Source organism: Elephas maximus, chromosome 19 (genome assembly GCF_024166365.1).
Source record: "Elephas maximus indicus isolate mEleMax1 chromosome 19, mEleMax1 primary haplotype, whole genome shotgun sequence".
In the NCBI taxonomy this organism is placed as follows: domain Eukaryota; kingdom Metazoa; phylum Chordata; class Mammalia; order Proboscidea; family Elephantidae; genus Elephas; species Elephas maximus.
Genome location: NC_064837.1, coordinates 50,198,854 through 50,215,588, shown reverse-complemented (window position 1 = coordinate 50,215,588; position 16,735 = coordinate 50,198,854). Strand labels below are relative to the sequence as shown.

General features: G+C 54.2%; 1 protein-coding gene across 3 annotated transcripts; it reads left to right on the top strand.

The window, feature by feature from the left end:
* Positions 1-879: 879 nt before the first annotated feature.
* On the top strand, positions 880-16,094 carry ETV4 (ETS variant transcription factor 4). Of its 3 annotated transcripts, none has more exons than XM_049860070.1 (13): positions 880-1,003; positions 1,513-1,621; positions 1,782-1,875; positions 2,098-2,145; positions 9,053-9,106; positions 10,786-10,912; positions 11,408-11,572; positions 11,804-12,072; positions 13,986-14,045; positions 14,221-14,289; positions 14,501-14,673; positions 14,944-15,045; positions 15,380-16,094. In XM_049860070.1, exons 2-13 carry the CDS (start codon positions 1,562-1,564, stop codon positions 15,602-15,604), a joined length of 1,446 nt encoding a protein of 481 aa, XP_049716027.1. In that variant the 5' UTR covers positions 880-1,003; positions 1,513-1,561; the 3' UTR covers positions 15,605-16,094. The 3 variants fall into 3 exon arrangements, with proteins under 3 accessions (XP_049716027.1, XP_049716026.1, XP_049716028.1); XM_049860069.1 differs by having other exon boundaries at positions 13,986-14,060; XM_049860071.1 differs by lacking the exon at positions 14,221-14,289 and having other exon boundaries at positions 13,986-14,060.
* The last annotated feature ends 641 nt before the right edge of the window (positions 16,095-16,735 follow it).

The following is a 16,735-nucleotide window of genomic DNA, read 5'->3' as shown; positions in this document are numbered from 1 at the left end:
AATCTCCCATCCTGGGACCTCTGGTTTCTGCTGTGATCAGTAGAAAGTGGGTCACAAAACAGCTCTGCAGCACACAGACCCTTGAGGAAATGCCTGTACCAATTTACATTTATTGAGTGCCTACTGTGTATCGACTCGACGGCCCTGTTTTGTTTTGTTTTTACTGTGTATTAAGTGTTGTCACATAGTTTCATCCAGGTGGGGATTTGGGGCCGTAAATCCCAGCTGTGCTAACTGAGTGACCTCAGGCAAGTCACTGCACTTCTCTGAGCCTTCCTTTTCAATCTCTGTAAAATGGAAACAATAGACTCACTTCGTTGGGTTATGGGAACGGAATGAGCATGAGAAAGGGGAGTGCTTCATAAATGCTAGTTTTTATTGTTTTCCTGGGCACACAAGCCCGCACGCCTCCCCCCAAGGCTCACACACAGATGTGTCCACACTCCCAGACACACGCAGATGTAGAGACATGTGAAGAGGTCCGCCGCAGGCGCTCGCCGCGCCTCAGACACAGGGGCCGTGGCCCAAACCGGCGGAGAAGCCACCGGGTCCTCAGCTTACCTCGCTTCCTCGCCTTTCTCGATGAATGAACTCTGGCCGCGAGGAGTTTATTTTTTTATGAATGGGAGCCCAAGCTGTGAATGGAGCCGGGAGCCAGCCCCTGCCTCCCGATTGGCCGCCGCGGCTGGGAAACTCCGCCTCTTGTTCGGGCCGGGAGAAGCTTCTGATTGGCGGGCGTGCCGGCCCTGGGGTTTCATTCACAAAAGTCAATGAAACAAAGGGAACGGCGGTGGGGGGGGAGGGGGGCCGAGGCTCGGGCGCAGGAAACGCACCAATCAGCGGCTCCCCCGGGCTCACAACTGTCTGCGGCGCCCGGAAAACTCACCGGTGCGCGGGGACCGGGGCCCGGCCGCCTCGCTCCGGCCCAGCCCCGCGGCCCTCCGAGAGGCCCGGGGCGTGCTCAAGGTCCCCCGCGGCTCCAGCAACGACAGCTGAGCCCCAGGTGAAGCTGTGGGAGGGGAGGGAGGGCGCGTATCTGCGATCCCTGCCTCGCCTACCACACTCTCCACCCTCTCCCCCGCCCCCTGCCTCCGCAGGTCCCAGGGCGGGGGTTGGAGGCGCTGGGGTTCGGGGCTGGAGGGGGCGTCCGAGTTGGGGGCGCGCGGATGGTGCGCGCCTGGGCCGCTCCTCTGCGCGCGCGCGCGCGAGCGCGCGCACACACACACACACACACACACACACACACGTCTTATGTAACCGAGCCGGGTAGAGCGGGGCTGCAGGACGCAGCAGAAAAGCGATCCCAGCTCCCAGAGCAGGTGGGACCTTGTTTGGCGGGAGGGGACTGGTGGCGACGCCTGGCCGCGGGGCGGAAACCTCTCCAGCGCCGGAGCAAGTCCGCGAAGTTTCGCCCTCGGATCCCGGGACGGCCCCTCCCCGTCCCTTGCCCCGCTCTCCCGCCCCACCGCCCTCCAGGACAACGTGCGAACGCAGCCCACCCCCCACCCTCAGGTCTCTGCCCCCGCGCGGGGCCGGAGCCGCGGCCGGAGGGAGCGGCCGGATGGAGCGGAGGATGAAAGGCGGATACTTGGACCAGCAAGTGCCCTACACCTTCTGCAGCGTGAGCGCCGCGCGGCCTCCACGCCCGCTAGGCCCCGCCCCCTCCCACGGGCCCCGCGGGGTCCTGGCTGGCCGGCCCCTGGGTCACCCGGGAACCCCAGCCCCGCCCCCCAGACCGGCAGCTTCTGGGTGACTCGGGGGCATTTTCCCCCTTCCCGCAGAAATCGCCCGGAAATGGGAGCCTGCGCGAAGCGCTGATGGTCCCGCAGGGGAAGCTCATGGACCCCGGCTCCCTGCCGCCCCCCGACTCCGAAGGTAAAGAAGCGGAGAGGCAAACCGCGACCCTCCACCCCCACACACACCCCGGGGGCCGATCCTGGAGTCCCCGCCCGTTTCCCAAAAAGACAAGCCGTCCAAGGGACTCCGGTCATTCTTCTCAGCTCCTGCCCGCAAGGGGGGTCGCCGGGCTCGCTGGGGCTCCCTGCCTCTCCCCATACCTCCACCTCACCTTCTCCAATTCCATTATTCACCCCTCAGATCTCTTCCAGGATCTAAGTCACTTCCAGGAAACGTGGCTCTCTGAAGGTGAGTAGTTTTGCGACCTTTTCTATACTTGGGCCATAGGAGGCTCTCGAGCCCCTGGCCTTGCAGCCAAGCCCACTTCCCCTCTTCCTTTCTCAGTCTTAGGGGCGTCTCCAAGGCCCCCTCTCCACTCCCCTGCTTCTCTGCTCTCCTCAGCGCTCAGGGTAGACACTTATATTGATATTTATTCTCTCTGCCCTGAGCCAGGCTTGTGTAACTAGGCCTGGGGATGAATCAAACCATTGTGTGGGGTATTTGCTTATTTGAATGGAACTTGGCCCCAGGCCCGTTTTCCTGGTTGAAATTTTCGTTTGCGAAGTTTGTTTGACAGCAGCCGCCTGGCCAAGATGTGTGTTGGAGTGTTGGGGTGGGGGGGGGGGAGATGGGGAGAGGGAGCAATTAATTTGTTACATATCTTCAGGAGTTGCCAAAACATTGATTTCCACCATACCTCCCCCCTTGGCTTCCCTTTCGCCAATCCCCAGCGCCAAACAATTTACTGTCCAGGCCAAAAGAACAACAAAAATTTAAATAATTAATTTCCAATGCACTTTGGTAAGAGGGCCCAGGGCTCGCTCCCCCGATACCCTTGATTGTAGTTCTGATGGTAACTATCCCTCCTCCATCCTTCCCAAATACCTCCACCCCCTCCACACCCCCACCAATTCCCCCCTTTCTGTGTGTTGGGGGCTTAGCTACAAGCTGACTAGAGTGGAGTTAGTGGCTGGGCCTTGTCTGGGTGGCAAAGTGTGTTCTAGGGGTCTCCAGGTTGGGTTCTTTGGTGTGTGTTGGTGGGGCCTGAGAGTGTCGCTGGTGGGGCTGCAGGTGGAGGTGAAATGGTGGCTTAGACAGTCTCTGGGAGGAAAGAGTTAACACTCCCATTTTAGGATCTCTTTATTTCAATGCAGAAAACCAAGAAACCAAAACATTAGGAACCCAGAATAGGCTTTTCTATTCCTTAGGATCTTCTTATCCCTCCACCTGGGTAACTTTCTTGGAGGATTTCTTTATTCACAAACCCAGCTCTTCTTGGAACCCTCTATAAGGAGTCTGGGGTAGAAGGAATAGACCCTTGGGTATATCCTTGGAGTGAGACTTGGTCTGTCTTGGTCACTGTAGTATCCCAAAATTATGTTGAAAAGAATTGACTGTTTAGCATAAAAAAGGTACTCAAGACATTTTGTGGAATTACGGCGGTTGGGCTGGGTGGGTGCTAGAGGGACATGGGGCATCGTGCAGCTCTTCCCCAATTCTACCAGCCCTGCGTGCCTAGCTCTGAGCTGCAGGCAGGGCTGTGCTCTGCCCGCCCAGCCTCCTCCCAAGGTTCCGGAGCTAGGCTGGAGCTGAGAACGCCGAGGTGTCAGTTTCCATGTTCCCCCTCAAAGACTTCCTTTCCCAATGCCTGACTTCTGTCTGGCTCACCAGGCTGCGTCTATCAGCTGCAGGTCCCTGCGCTCCCGACGGTGGGCAGCCCCCTGGGCTGGGAGCTGGGGTGGCCTCAGAGGTTGGTTTTTTGGCAGCAGCTGTTTCATTTGTGCCGGGTTTGGAATGGGAGGGGAAGGAAAGTGTTCTCATCTCTTTACCTTGGAAGCCCCACCCCTTGGGGGTGGGAGTCTAGAGATTGTGTGTCTGTATGTGTCAATGTGGCAGCGTGTGTGAGTGTGCGTGTGCGTGTGTGTGTGTGTTACATGCTGCTGCCCTAGGAGGCCCTGTGTATTTAAATCCAGTGGGTGGGGAGGCGGGGGTGGGGATCGCAAGGCAAGGGGGGGAGCTGGGATCTCCTTGGTTCCCTCTCCTTCCCTCTGAGGGAGCGGCTCAGGTTCCCAGCTGGCGATGGATGGCCAGGCCTGAGGGGGGGATGCTGAGGCCGCTTGCTCCTTCTCGCTCTCTCTGCGGAGACAGATGCAGCTGCCGGGGCCCTGTCCCCCTGCACCGTCCCAGAACCACCCCAGCCTCCTCTCCTGCCTCTTCCCACCAGGTCAGTGACCCCTGCAGCCCAGGGGGAGCTTTGGGGTGGTAGGGAGGGACTAGCTTTGGAAACTTGCCAATGGTGGGGCGCATCAGGCAGAATGGGGGCCGCAGCCCAATCTCCCTCCCGCGGCTTCATTTCTCCCTAAAGCCCTGAGAAGCTGGTTTGCCCCAATTTGGAGAGAAGCAGTGGGTCCAGATGATACACAGGCTGGACCAGGGACTGGTGTAGAGAGTTGCTGGTGCGGTTGTGGTTCAGAGTCCAGTGCCCTGGGGGTGACATGAGTGGGGTTTTGTAGAGGCATCTCAGACATCTTTGGGGTTGGGGTTTTTCTAAACAGAGGGGGATGAAGTGAGGCTAGGAGGGCGTGTCTGGTTTCCGGGTGCCTGGGATTTGCTGAGATGCTGGAGAAAGGACCAGGCTGTTGCAGGCAAACCCAAGCTCAGGCAGGCTGAGCCCACGATGCGGCCGGTTATGGTGGTCACCAACGTGCTGGTTTTGGTCAAGTGTTCCTCTCCGGGCTTCTTGGGAGCCCTTGGGAACCCTAGGAGACAATAACTTTGTGGTGCATAACGGACATTGACTCTGGGCCTTTGTGTGAGGCTGAGGTCCATAACATGGGGTCTGGATTCCCAGAGGCTCGGTAGATGAGTTGCAGGGGCCCTTGAGCCCTCTGCTATTGCATGTGTAACTGTTGGGGGTCCACCATGCACACAGGTCCATGCATTTTTCTGGGAAGAGAGTGATCCATAGCTTGTATTGGATTCTCAAAGGGGTGGGTCCATGCTCCCCTAAAGGGTAAGAATCACTGCTTCCAGACCCTCCTTCAAGGGCTCCAGTCCCCTTGCCCTTTGGCTTTCCATCTTCATCATATTTGTGGGTCCGAAGGGAGACCCTGTGTGCAAAGGGGGTGCATGGAGGGCATGTTTCACCTGTGTGCTGCCGCATCACCACCAGAAGGGAGTAAGGGAATTGGGGTGTTGTGTGAATTGCGTGCAGCATGTCTGTAGGGAGAGATGGGGTTAATCCCCTCCCCCAGTCTTTTCTAGCTACAATTCCTTGTTCTACATCTTTCTGTCTCCTCCCCTTCCAGAAGGCTCCTTGGGACAAATGTCCCCCTCCATAGATAGAGAACTGGTTCCTTCCAGCACAGAGGCTGCCAGGGTGGGGGAGGGGGTAAGGGTGAGAGACAAGGCAGTGGTCACACAATGGAGCAGAAGCTTCCAAGAATACCTTGCCCCCTCTCCCCACCCGGAGACACCTTAAGAAGCCTCCTCCCCAATAATTGGACCCTAAGAAAGAGAAAAAGTGATGGGGCATGTCTGGTGTAGGTGGCTAACCTGTGGTAGGCTTAGCTGCTTGGCTGTTTTAACCTCCCAGTTCTTCTGGAGCCCAGTTTGGGAGGCCCCTAAGCCCCTTCTCTTCTCCTACTGGCCCCCCTGTTTGAGAAACAATCCCTGAAACACTTTCTCTCTCTCTTTCTGGACATGCTGGCTGGCACTTGTCCCATCCTCTCCTTACTCATCTGCCATCTCCCCAGGCAGATCAACTCTCCCTTAGTGCCAGGATGGAGTTGGGGACAGACCCTGGCACACTGACATCGGCAGCCAAAACTCAGCCAAGTCAACAAATAAATAGAGTGGTGTGCACTCAAGACCAAACATGGTAATTAAAAATTCTCCTGCTCTCCAGGAACGCAAGGCTCAGTGTTCCCGTTCCTATTTCTATGCTCCTTGGCAGTCTCTGGGCGGCTGAGGCCCTGTCCTGCCCCTTTGGGGGAGGGCCACTGTTTTGGGGAGGGGCTGAGCAGGGACTGGGGTTCATGCCACAGCCCATTTTTGCCTCAGCTGATTTCTTCCTGGCCCTGGGAAGAGGATGGTGCCACCTCTTGGGATGTGATTGGTGAGCTGGGGGTGTCTTCTTCTGGAGACTTCTGGGGAGTGAGGGTTCTGGTCAAGCCTCTGGGCCTGAGAGTGGGAAGGAGAGGTGACCTCTGGGGCTCTCTGCTCTCGGTTTGGTTTTGGGTGTCAATTTTGGGTGTCATGTGAACTGGCCAGTGACGCCAGCAGGAGCTACCCCCAGCCCATTATCTCAATGGAAAGTGGCAGTTAATGATGTCCCAGGAGGGGATCCAGAGTGCGTCAGCCTCCCCCAAGTTCTGCCCCTCCCCAGCCCTTGGGACCCTCCTTACCTAGGTAGCAAGGAGGGAAGTGTTGCTCACCCTGCTCCCATCACCCTCATCCCTGCTACCTCTAGGGGTGCCACCTATTTGATGGAGCAGAGGGCATAGCATGGATGAGCGTGGGCCTAATATCTCTGGGTAGCTTGAGCAGGTTTTGAGTCCCTCCCTTTACCCAGTGTTTCCCAAACAAGCCTATTAAGGCCACAAGGGGCACTTGTTAAAAATACAGATGCCTGGGCCCCAACCTGGGCCTGTGGAATGAGATTATCCAGAGGAGGGGGCTGGGAATGTGCATTTTTAACAATTCCTGAGTGATTCTTTAATCAGGCCAGTTTGGGCATCGTTGCCTTTGCGCCTTATTTGAGCTCCCAAAAAGATGTGTGCTGGCTGTTGGTGTCTGTTTTTGCCAGGGGGTTATCGCATCCCACTGATTTATTGGATCATTCTAGGATTTTTTTTGCTGACTTTTCATGAGCTCATTAGATGCTGATGGTTCCTTATTCTTAAACTCCTTGACGCCAATCATTCTGTCAAAAAGTAAACCATCCCAGACCAATGGCTGTCAAGTCAACCGGAACTCATGGTGACCCCATGTGTGTCAGAGTAGAACTGTGCTCCATAGGGTTTTCAATGGTTCGTTTTTCAGAAGTTGATCACTAGGCCATTCTTCAGAGAAGAAAGTCTGGGTGGGCTTGAACCTCCAACCTTTCAGTTAGCAGCTGAGGTCGTTAGTTAACTGTTTGTACCACCCAGGGACACCCAACTATCTATAAACCTGTATTTAAAAGTATTTGGCACCTCTGATATTTAAAGCCAGTTAGTGAGGAATCCTCCTGCTAAGCAACTTATCACACCCTAAAGTGTCTGTTGTAAGGAAATGGGCTTTCCCTGGAGAGGACTTGCCCCTCCTCGTGTTACCCAGTGTATAGGGAAGGGCTGGGTGGATTACGAACTTTTCTCTTTTGGCTCCCAGACCCACCATGCTGGCTCCTGCCAGGTTGAGGATCAGAGATGATTATATGATTATTCTCATAGTCAACAAATAATGCATTAAGTGTCTACTCTGGTCAGACCCTGTTCTGGGTGCTGGGAAATCAGAGAGGAACAAGACAGGTAAACCCCTGCCCTCAGGAGACGGACGATGAACAAGTAAGGTAAGTTCAGGTAGTGATACATGCTAGGGAAAACAAAACAAAAGAGTGGGGTAGAGAACTAGGAGGGAGCACTTTGGTTTAGGTGGCCAGAGAAGCCCCCTGAGGAGATGACAAGCGAGCTAAGACCTTGGTGGCCAGAAAAAAAACAGGCAAAGCCCTTGGGATGATGGACAGCAGAGGGAATGAGTGAGGCATGTTTGAGAAATAGGAAGGAGACCAGGGCAGCTGAAGAGGGACAGGCGAGGAGGCAGGAGAGGAGGTTGGAGAGGTAAGCCAGGCCAGATCATGCGAGGTCTTGGAGGCCAAGTGGGGAGAGTTCAGATTTCATTCTAGATGCAGCAGGTGGCCACTGGAGTGCTTTAAGCAAGAGAGAGAAGTGATTTGATTTCTGTTTTTAAAAGATCATCCTGACAGCTATGTGGAAGGAGGAAGTTCCAATAAAAGGCCGTGGCTGGAATCTAAGTAAGAAACCATGGTGGCCTGGCCTAGTGTGGACACAGGAAAGATGGGGTGTGTGGTTATATAGGCTAGGGGTGTGGAGCTATGCCTCAGCCATCTACTCCTTACCCTCACCAGCCATTCTAAAGTCACCGGTCATTTTATCCATCAGTTTCCCCATTATCCAATCTGAGAGCAGTCTCCTTGGGATCCAGGTTCCATTATCACACCTTAGAGCCACCCTTTTCCTGGACTATCAGGAAGTTCTTATTGATGTCTGCCCTTCCCCTTCCTGCTACAATCTATTTATTCTTGAGAAAGGGACAAAAAATGGGCAACAACACTAGAGTCATGGGAGGTACTTGGCTGGGTATCCATCTACCTGAGAAACCTAACTTTTGGGAACCCAGTAGAAGAATTAGAAATCAGAGTGGGGATGCCTGGGTCAGAGGCCATGGATGAGCTGCTGTTTTATTTTAGCCTTTCTGCATAATCCGAAAACCCAGCTCCACCCACCCTGGCACCCTGGGAGCACTCCTCAGACCGTCAAGCTTGGAAAGCTCTCCCCTCCCCCAGCAGCACATCAAAGAGATGAGGCACCATGACCTCTGAGTGTCCCCAAGCCCCTGCAGTACTCCCCTCTCCCACTGTCATCCTCTTTTCACCTCTCCATTCCCCTTCCCTCCATTCATATCCATAACCTCCCCAACTCAAATTCACTTGGGAGGTTGTTTAAAATGCAGATTCCTGGGCCCAACCCAGATTCTGAATCTCCCCATGTGATTCCAAGTCCATAGGCTTTCATTCCTCCTAACTTCTGCCCATCCCAGATGTGACTCTGCTGTGAGCTTTGAGGGAGCTTGGAAGCTCTGATGGGTGGGGCTGTCTCCACTTCAGAAAAATGGAGGGAATAAAGACAAAGCATCCAGGAAAAGACTCTGGAATCTGCTCAGACAGGTTCTGGGAATGAGCAGGCTCTGTGTGCCTTCCCTCCAGGGTCTCAGTGGGGCCCAGAGATGGAGGGCACTAGGACCTGGGGTAGAGTTGCCTTCAGACTCTCCTCCCCTTCTGGGCTGGTGCAAATCTGCAGGGCTGTGATAATAGTGTCACCCAGGGGCCTTCTCCAGGCCCCCCACCCCTAGACTCACCTCTGACTTTTCTCTGCAGCTCAGGTACCAGACAGCGATGAGCAGTTTGTTCCCGATTTCCATTCAGAAAACTGTGAGTAGAGGGCTCTGGATGGGGGGGGGGGGCAGGAAATGAGTCCTAGGGATAGAGAATCACAGAGATCAACTTGTTCTTTCCTAAAGAAAAGGGTGAAGGGCAGGGTTCCCCATTCTTCGTTTGGACTCAAAGACCCAGGTAATAACTGGGAGATGAAGACCTTCGTTCAAATCTGAGGGCTGCCCCATTCTACCTGTGTAACCTTAGAGTAGACACTTATCTCTCTGATCCTCATTTCCTTATCTCTGAAATGAGGGGCTTGGACCAGTTCAGCAGGCTCCAATTCTAATGTTCTAATTTGCTTTCCTGCAACTGGGGGCGATTTTGCCCCTCAGGAGACACTTGACAATGTCTATAGATCTTCTTGGTTGTCAGAACCTGGGTTGGGGGGTGCTGCCACTGGCATCTGGTGAATAGAGACCAGGGGTGCTGCCAACCTCCCACAACAAAAAATTATCTGGTCCAAATGTCAGTAGTGCCACTGTTTCCTTAAACCAAAAATATCCCCTGAAGTCCTCTCAAAACTGAACAGTAGTTTAGCTCAACTAGTAAAAAAAAAAAAACACAAAAAAACTGCATTGAGCATTATGCTCTTTTAAGAACTATCTATATAGGATCAAATTGACAAGAGCAACTGGGAAGATTAGAATGGAAACCTAGGGGGCAGTGAGTTTATGTTAGTGAGGGAGGAACAACTCAGAAAAGGAAGGCGAGAATGGTTGCACAACTCAAAGAATGTAATCAGTGTCACTAAATTGTATATGTAGAGTCTGCTGAATTGGTGTATATTTTGCTGTGTATATTCTCAGCAACAAAATAAGTAAAATTTAGAAAAAAAAAAAAAAGAAGCCCTGCTTTCATGCAAGATACTTCGCCCTCAAATATCTTCACCAATGAGATCGAAGAAAGCACACATCATCGCACACAGCACTCACCCAGTTTGGAGCCAACTCTTTGCTGCTCAGCCTGATGGCTAGAGTTGGAGGACCCAGCAGGGGTCACGAGAAAGGCTAATGTTCCTCCCAGGTAATTAGGAGCATGTGTATAATGCCATTCAGCTGACATTCAAGTGGGCTAATATCCAACCTTAACCAGAAAAAGAAAGATCCTTTATAACCTCAAATAAAAAAACATCACCCTCCCTTGGAATTTTCCAGGGCACTCAGGAAAACCACAGGTCTTAGGCTGGAGGTGCTCGCTTACAAGAAGGTGTTTTCCAGGGTTTGGGATTGCATTAACGGTTGAACTTTAGACGTTTCTTTGGCTAATATTGGACATTAGACTGGGGTGTAAAACTAGGCATAATGTAAATAGCCAAACTCTTCTCAACAGTGTATGACTATAGATCTTAGGGGGTCCCTGGGTAATGCGGTTAACACTCAGCTGCTAACTGAAGGTTAGAGGTTTGAGCGCACCCAGAGGCACCTCAGAAGAAAGGCCGGGAGATCTGCTTCTGAAAAATTAGCCATTGAAAACCCTGTGGAGCACAATTCTACTCTGACACACATGGGGTTATAAAGAGTTGGGATCAGCTCGAGGGCAACTGGTACAGATCTTATAAAACTGAGACCCAATCACCCAGCTGGTCCTCAATGAGCAGAGGTGCCAGAAAGCCCTGCCTGCCTCTTCTGTGACTGTCTGATCTTGCTCTGCCACCCCCACTCCTACCACTGCAGTAGCTTTCCACAGCCCCACCACCAGGATCAAGAAGGAGCCCCAGAGTCCCCGCACAGACCCGGCCCTGTCCTGCAGCAGGAAGCCACCACTCCCCTACCGCCACGGCGAGCAGTGCCTTTACTCCAGGTAAGCCCCAGCCGGGCCCTGGGGAAGGATACTGGAAGGGTGTCAGGATGGTGGGAAGCAGGGAGGTACCTGTGAGCATTGGAAGCAGTTAAATGCATGGAGACAACAAAAACAGTTTCCAAACTGCTGTAAGAGGGAGCAATACAGCCAAGTGTTTCCTCTGAGAAGTCTGGGTGGACAGTACAGCAGGGGGACTCAAGGGATACCTGTAAGGCCAGGGCAGAGTCTGTTGCCACCTAAGAGACCTGATGTCCCAGCCAACCTAGTTGCTCTGGGGTGGGGAGAGGTGTTCTCAAGAAAAATCCCAGTTTATTTGATGAGAGGAGAAAGCAGTCACTTGGGATGGACTCTGTGGCTCACGCTGCTTCTCCCAGCCCCCTCTGCCCCTCCTTTCCCGGAATCCCTGTGAGCACACTTCCCCTGGGGAGGGAGGGCTCAGAGATGCTCAGCCAGCTTCTCTGACCCCTCACCCCTATCTCCCCCCACCAACTCCAGTGCCTATGATCCCTCCAGACAAATCGCCATCAAGTCCCCCGCCCCTGGTGCCCCTGGACAGTCGCCCCTACAGCCCTTTCCCCGGGCAGAACAACAGAGTTTCCTAAGGTCCTCTGGCCCCTCCCAGCCCCACCCTGCTGGCCATGGGTACCTCAGGGAGCACAGGTAAGGAGACCCTCTGCACCTGTGGGCCCAGGTCTCACCATTTGGTCCTCAATCCCTGAGTGCTCTCCACCTGCCCACTGACACCTGGGAGGAGGGAAGGAAGGAGGAAGGGATACTGACTGCCCCCTAGTCCCCTTCCAGAGCCCACCCTGCAAGCTCTGGGAGTGGCAGGCAAGAGGAGGGGTTGATTCAAGATTCTCTTCTCTTCCCTCTCCATCGAACCACATCCAGCTCCATCTTCCAGCATCCCTCGGACATTTGCCACTCCTTCACGTCCTCTCAGGGAGGGGGCCGGGAGCCCCTCCCAGCCCCCTACCAACACCAGCTGTCAGAGCCTTGCCTGCCCTACCCACAGCAGAGCTTCAAGCAGGAATATCACGACCCCCTGTATGAGCAGGCGGGTCAGCCGGCAGTAGGCCCTGGTGGGGTCAGTGGGCACAGGTACCCAGGGGCGGGGGTGGTGATCAAACAGGAGCAGACAGACTTCGCCTATGACTCAGGTAAGAGACTCTGCGGGAAAAGGCAGAGGGGTATTTTTCGGGATGGCCGGCGGGGGTGGCACATGATCTAATGAGCACTTAAGTTAAAGCCAGAACGTCTGCCCACAAGTTTGTTTGTTTAATATTTTCACTTTTATTCTTTTTTTTTAATCCTTTTCTTCATTGACTTTTATGGTGCTTTAGATGAAGGCTTACAGAGCAAATTAGTTTCTCTGCTCACAAGTTTTTTACCTTCCCAGCCATCTATTTACCAGTTCATACATCCAACCCACCTACCCATCCACTCACTTTTTTTCGTAGATTCAAAAGAATTATCGATTTTCTACCATCCAACATTTATTCAGAGAAAAAGATCAGTGGTTGTAAAGCCTAGCCCTCAGGTTCTTTAGGAAAAGCGAAAGCACTGATTTCTGTTTTAACAGGCATTTGGGGTTAAATACAACCAGAGTGCTGTGCCAGAGCATGGGCGTTTGGGAACTGGAGGATACAAAGACGAACAGGATGTGTCACTAGTGCCTGTCCCCACAGAAGCTTAAAAATACAAAGGGATTTGAATGCAAAGAAACATGAGCAACAAACTAGCCAGGCTCAAAGTTCCCAGTAGGAAGCTAGGATTAACAGGTGGTTTCCACATCCTGTCTGAGCCTCCGGGTTGATGGGTGACCCTCCCTCCTGGCCAGAGCTGGGGACCGGAAGTCAGGCTGGATGGAGGGACTGCTTTAAATGCTAGTTCCACCTGGCTGTTGACAGGAGGGAGACACACTCAGCCAGGTTCATAAATAGCTTAGCATTCAAAGCCCCAAGTGCAAAGGTCATTCTCATTTAGGAAGCGCCCAGAAAACCCCCTGTTCCTTCCTCCTGGCTTCTGTTACATTGTTACCAGCCCCAAACCTGAGTTTATCTACAAACCTGCATTAGAAAAATAAATCCAGAGATTAGAGTTGGCTCAGAGTTGGCTAGAGTTTGAGATTCTCCCTTTTCCTGGTGCCCTCGGGCTTTCAGGGGGAGCGGAGACAAGCAGCCAACCCTGAGACCGAAGGGGCCAGAAGGGTGCTGCTCCCCTCAAAGCCCACACAGCCGCCCGAGCCCGGCCAGGCAGCGGGATGGAGGGTGGGGGAGGGAGACCTTCTTGCCACTGACCTTCAAAGGCTGTACACCAGAGGGGATTGAGTTACGTGCCCTTGAACTCCTGCCCCTCCCCCTCGGCTTCCTCTGAATGGAGTCAGGAATTCCATTCACAAAATGGAGGCTTGAATGAGCCCACCCTCCCACCTCCTCCCCAAGGTGTCGGGTTTCAGCATCTCCTCATTCATAGGTGGGAGTGGAGCGGGGAGGGCCAGACCCGGTTGGAACTTGGAGGGGTGGTTCACACTACCGCCTCTCGAGGAGGAGTGGGAAGGTTTCAAGCCCATGGAGTGGAATGTGCTCTGCTGTCAGACCTGGAAAGACGCAGCCCGATGTCCACTATCTTCCTCAGACGTATGCGGGCGCTTCATCTCCCTCTCCCTCCCTCTCACACACATGCACGCACACAGGGCTGGGAACCTGACCTGCTGACCGGACATTTGCCCATTCCAAGAGAGTCTTAGGCATGGACACTGAACCTCTTCCCCGGAGGTTCATCTCTCACCTCCCTCCTCCCCCTTCACTCAGGAAACAGCTGCTCCCTGGCATCTAGGGCCTAGTGAACAGCTTTGCCAGTCCCAGCTGCTGCCATCCCTGCCCTCTGCCCAAGCTCTCAAGCCAAGGAGCTCAAGCCTCTACTCCCTCTGGGTGAACTTCCCCTGGGATTTGGCGGTGGGCAGGCAGCTGAGAAAAGAAAAGTCTCTGGAACGCAGGATGGCAGGAAGAACTTCTTGAATGTGTGTGTGTGGGACCAGCCACCTATAACGTCACCTCTCTTCCCCCGCCAGATGTCCCTGGGTGTACATCAATGTATCTTCACACAGAGGGCTTCTCCGGGCCCTCCCCAGGTGATGGGGCCATGGGTAAGGCAGCCCCCCCTTTCCTTACCAAGCCTTCCAAACTGGGGGAGGGAAACCCTGCTGGGGGAGAGGAGGGTCTCCTTGGCCAGGAGTCCCTCTGGACTCTGGGGTCTCATATCAGTGAGTCACCCAGATCTGAATGACCCCCAACTTCTTCCACAAGGCTATGGCTATGAGAAACCTCTGCGACCGTTCCCAGATGATGTCTGCGTCGTCCCTGAGAAATTTGAAGGTCAGAGAAGTGACTGTTCATAGGAGGGTCAGGGTCTTAACCTTGTACTCTGAATGTTTCCCCCAGGAATCACATTACATTCCATCATTAGAGAGGGAGGGGCACGTGAGAAAGGAGCCAGAGGGGAAGGGGTTCCCAACAAGAACACAGGATTGATATGTGGTGTCCAGAAGGCCCAATCCCCACACCTCCTATTTCCTGTGTTCCCCAGGAGACGTCAAGCAGGAAGGGATTGGTGCATTCCGAGAGGGGCCACCCTACCAGCGCCGGGGCGCCTTGCAGCTGTGGCAGTTTCTGGTGGCCCTGCTGGATGACCCAACGAATGCCCACTTCATTGCCTGGACCGGCAGGGGAATGGAGTTCAAATTAATTGAGCCTGAGGAGGTGGGACTCTCAGATGGCCCTGCCCCTTGTCAACAGCTTTAGGGCCTGGAGATGAGAGAAAATGGGCAACGTTGGAAGATGCCTTCACCATCCATCCCTGCTTTACCTAGCCTGAATTCTTGCCAAGCTTGGGTCTGTGGGCTGGTGCTTAGTTGCAAGGCTACCTTAGCATTTTGCACCAAGAATCTCGGGTGATTTTTCTGACCTGCCACCATTTTCCCTCTATTGAGCTAGCATCGCAGCCCAAAACTCTGTCTCTTCTGTTCCCAGGTTGCCAGACTCTGGGGCATCCAGAAGAACCGGCCGGCCATGAATTATGACAAGCTGAGCCGCTCACTCCGATACTATTACGAGAAAGGCATCATGCAGAAGGTCAGGTGCCAAGAGTCCAGGACCAAGAGGATGGGGGAGGTGACAGTGGAGGGAGTGGGGCTAGGAGAGCATTCCTCAGCAAGTTTGTAGGAGCAGATAATGAACCAATCAGAGGGGATGAGAAATTGTGGACAATCCCGAGGTTCCCTTCACTCAAAGTGCTCAACAGTAACTGAAAGGACCAAAGCATGAGGGATTGGGGTCAGAGGTGAACAGGAACAGTGAAGAGTCAGCTCTTTAAGGGAACCAGCATGGGGGAGGAATGTGCCTGTCTGGGACATGTGTCTACCTGGACTGGGAGAAGGGCTGCATTCCATCCCCTCTCTTTCTGTAGGTGGCGGGAGAGCGTTACGTGTACAAGTTTGTGTGTGAGCCTGAGGCCCTCTTCTCTTTGGCCTTCCCGGACAATCAGCGTCCAGCTCTCAAGGCCGAGTTTGACCGGCCAGTCAGTGAGGAGGACACAGTCCCCTTGTCCCACTTGGACGAGAGCCCCGCCTACCTCCCTGAGCTGACTGGCCCTGCTCAGCCCTTTGGCCCCAAGGGTGGCTACTCTTACTAGCCCCAGCAGCCACCCCTCTGCCACCAGTGGGTGCTGCCCTGTGTACATAGAGATGAATCTGGTGTTGGGGAACCCCCCACTCAAACCCACAGATGTCTCTGGGCTGTCCCATCTGCTGCCCTGGCCCAGACTCTGAGCTTCTCACCCGAGTCATGGGAGGAAAAGTGTGGAGAAAGGCCATGTATAATGGAGTTAGTCTCAAAAACTCCCCTGGGGGTTTCACCTCTGCTCAGGGAGAGTTCAGCTCAGCCTCTTCTGGGTCACGCCCAAGCCCCGCTCCTTTCCCTCCACCAGAGAGAACAAGATCCAGTTCTATTCTGGGGGACACAGGAGGCTCCGCAGTTTATCCTGGCCAGGGGGCGATGCATTGAGTTCCCCAGGACCCTTGAACCCTGCAGTCCACCCCAAGCTGTGGTCCTGGAGGGTCCCAGTTGTCAGTTCATGGTGCTGTGTTCCCAGACGCAGGGGAGGCTAGGGTGGTGGGGGCTGGGTGGAGGCAGGGAGGGTAAGTCCCTGCTCCAAGGGGCCCTCTGCCTTCTCCTAGGCCGGGGCCTGGAATTCCACCTCCACCATGTCTGCCAGACCCTAATAAAGGCCTCTGCTTCTCCTGTTAATTCTCCCTGTCCTCTTTGCTGCCACAGGAGAGAGGCCTGGGGGGTGGAAAGCACTCTGGCCTTTGGGCAGATGACCAGTGCTTGAGGCCAGGCCCTGACACTCCCAATGAGCTTTTCCTCTGAAAAATGGGTACAGTGATACCTGCCCCCACCCCAGATTATCATGTGAGGATCCAGAAATGATAGACAAAGGGTACTTTGGAATCTGGCCCGGGCCCCTGGGCCACCTTCAGCATGGTTCCTGCAGCAGTCTCCCAGCCCTGGCTGAGCTGCAAGGCCCACGTGGTGGAGCTCCCACGTGGAGCTTCCTCAGCAGGGTCTTAGTCTGCCTGAAAAATGTACACTCTGTGATCATACTTGCTCTGCTGACCCTGTGCCCGCATGTGCCCCAACGATGCTGCCACCATCCCTCCAGGTTGCTGTTTTCCCTGGAGTTGGGGACAAGCGCTTGTGTGGACAGGAATGAGGAATGCCCTTAGTAGACTTGAGGAGAATGGGCTCAAGGAGAAAGGTACCC

What these genes read in the sequence shown, in the direction of transcription:
- ETV4 (XM_049860069.1), top strand. Translation starts at nt 1,562, where the DNA reads ATGGAGCGGAGGATGAAAGGCGGATACTTGGACCAGCAAGTGCCCTAC. An exon ending in TGCCCTACACCTTCTGCAGC is followed by an intron (nt 1,622 to 1,781) that starts GTGAGCGCCGCG and finishes CCCTTCCCGCAG; the next exon opens with AAATCGCCCGGAAATGGGAG. An exon ending in AGACTTCGCCTATGACTCAG is followed by an intron (nt 12,073 to 13,985) that starts GTAAGAGACTCT and finishes TTCCCCCGCCAG; the next exon opens with ATGTCCCTGGGTGTACATCA.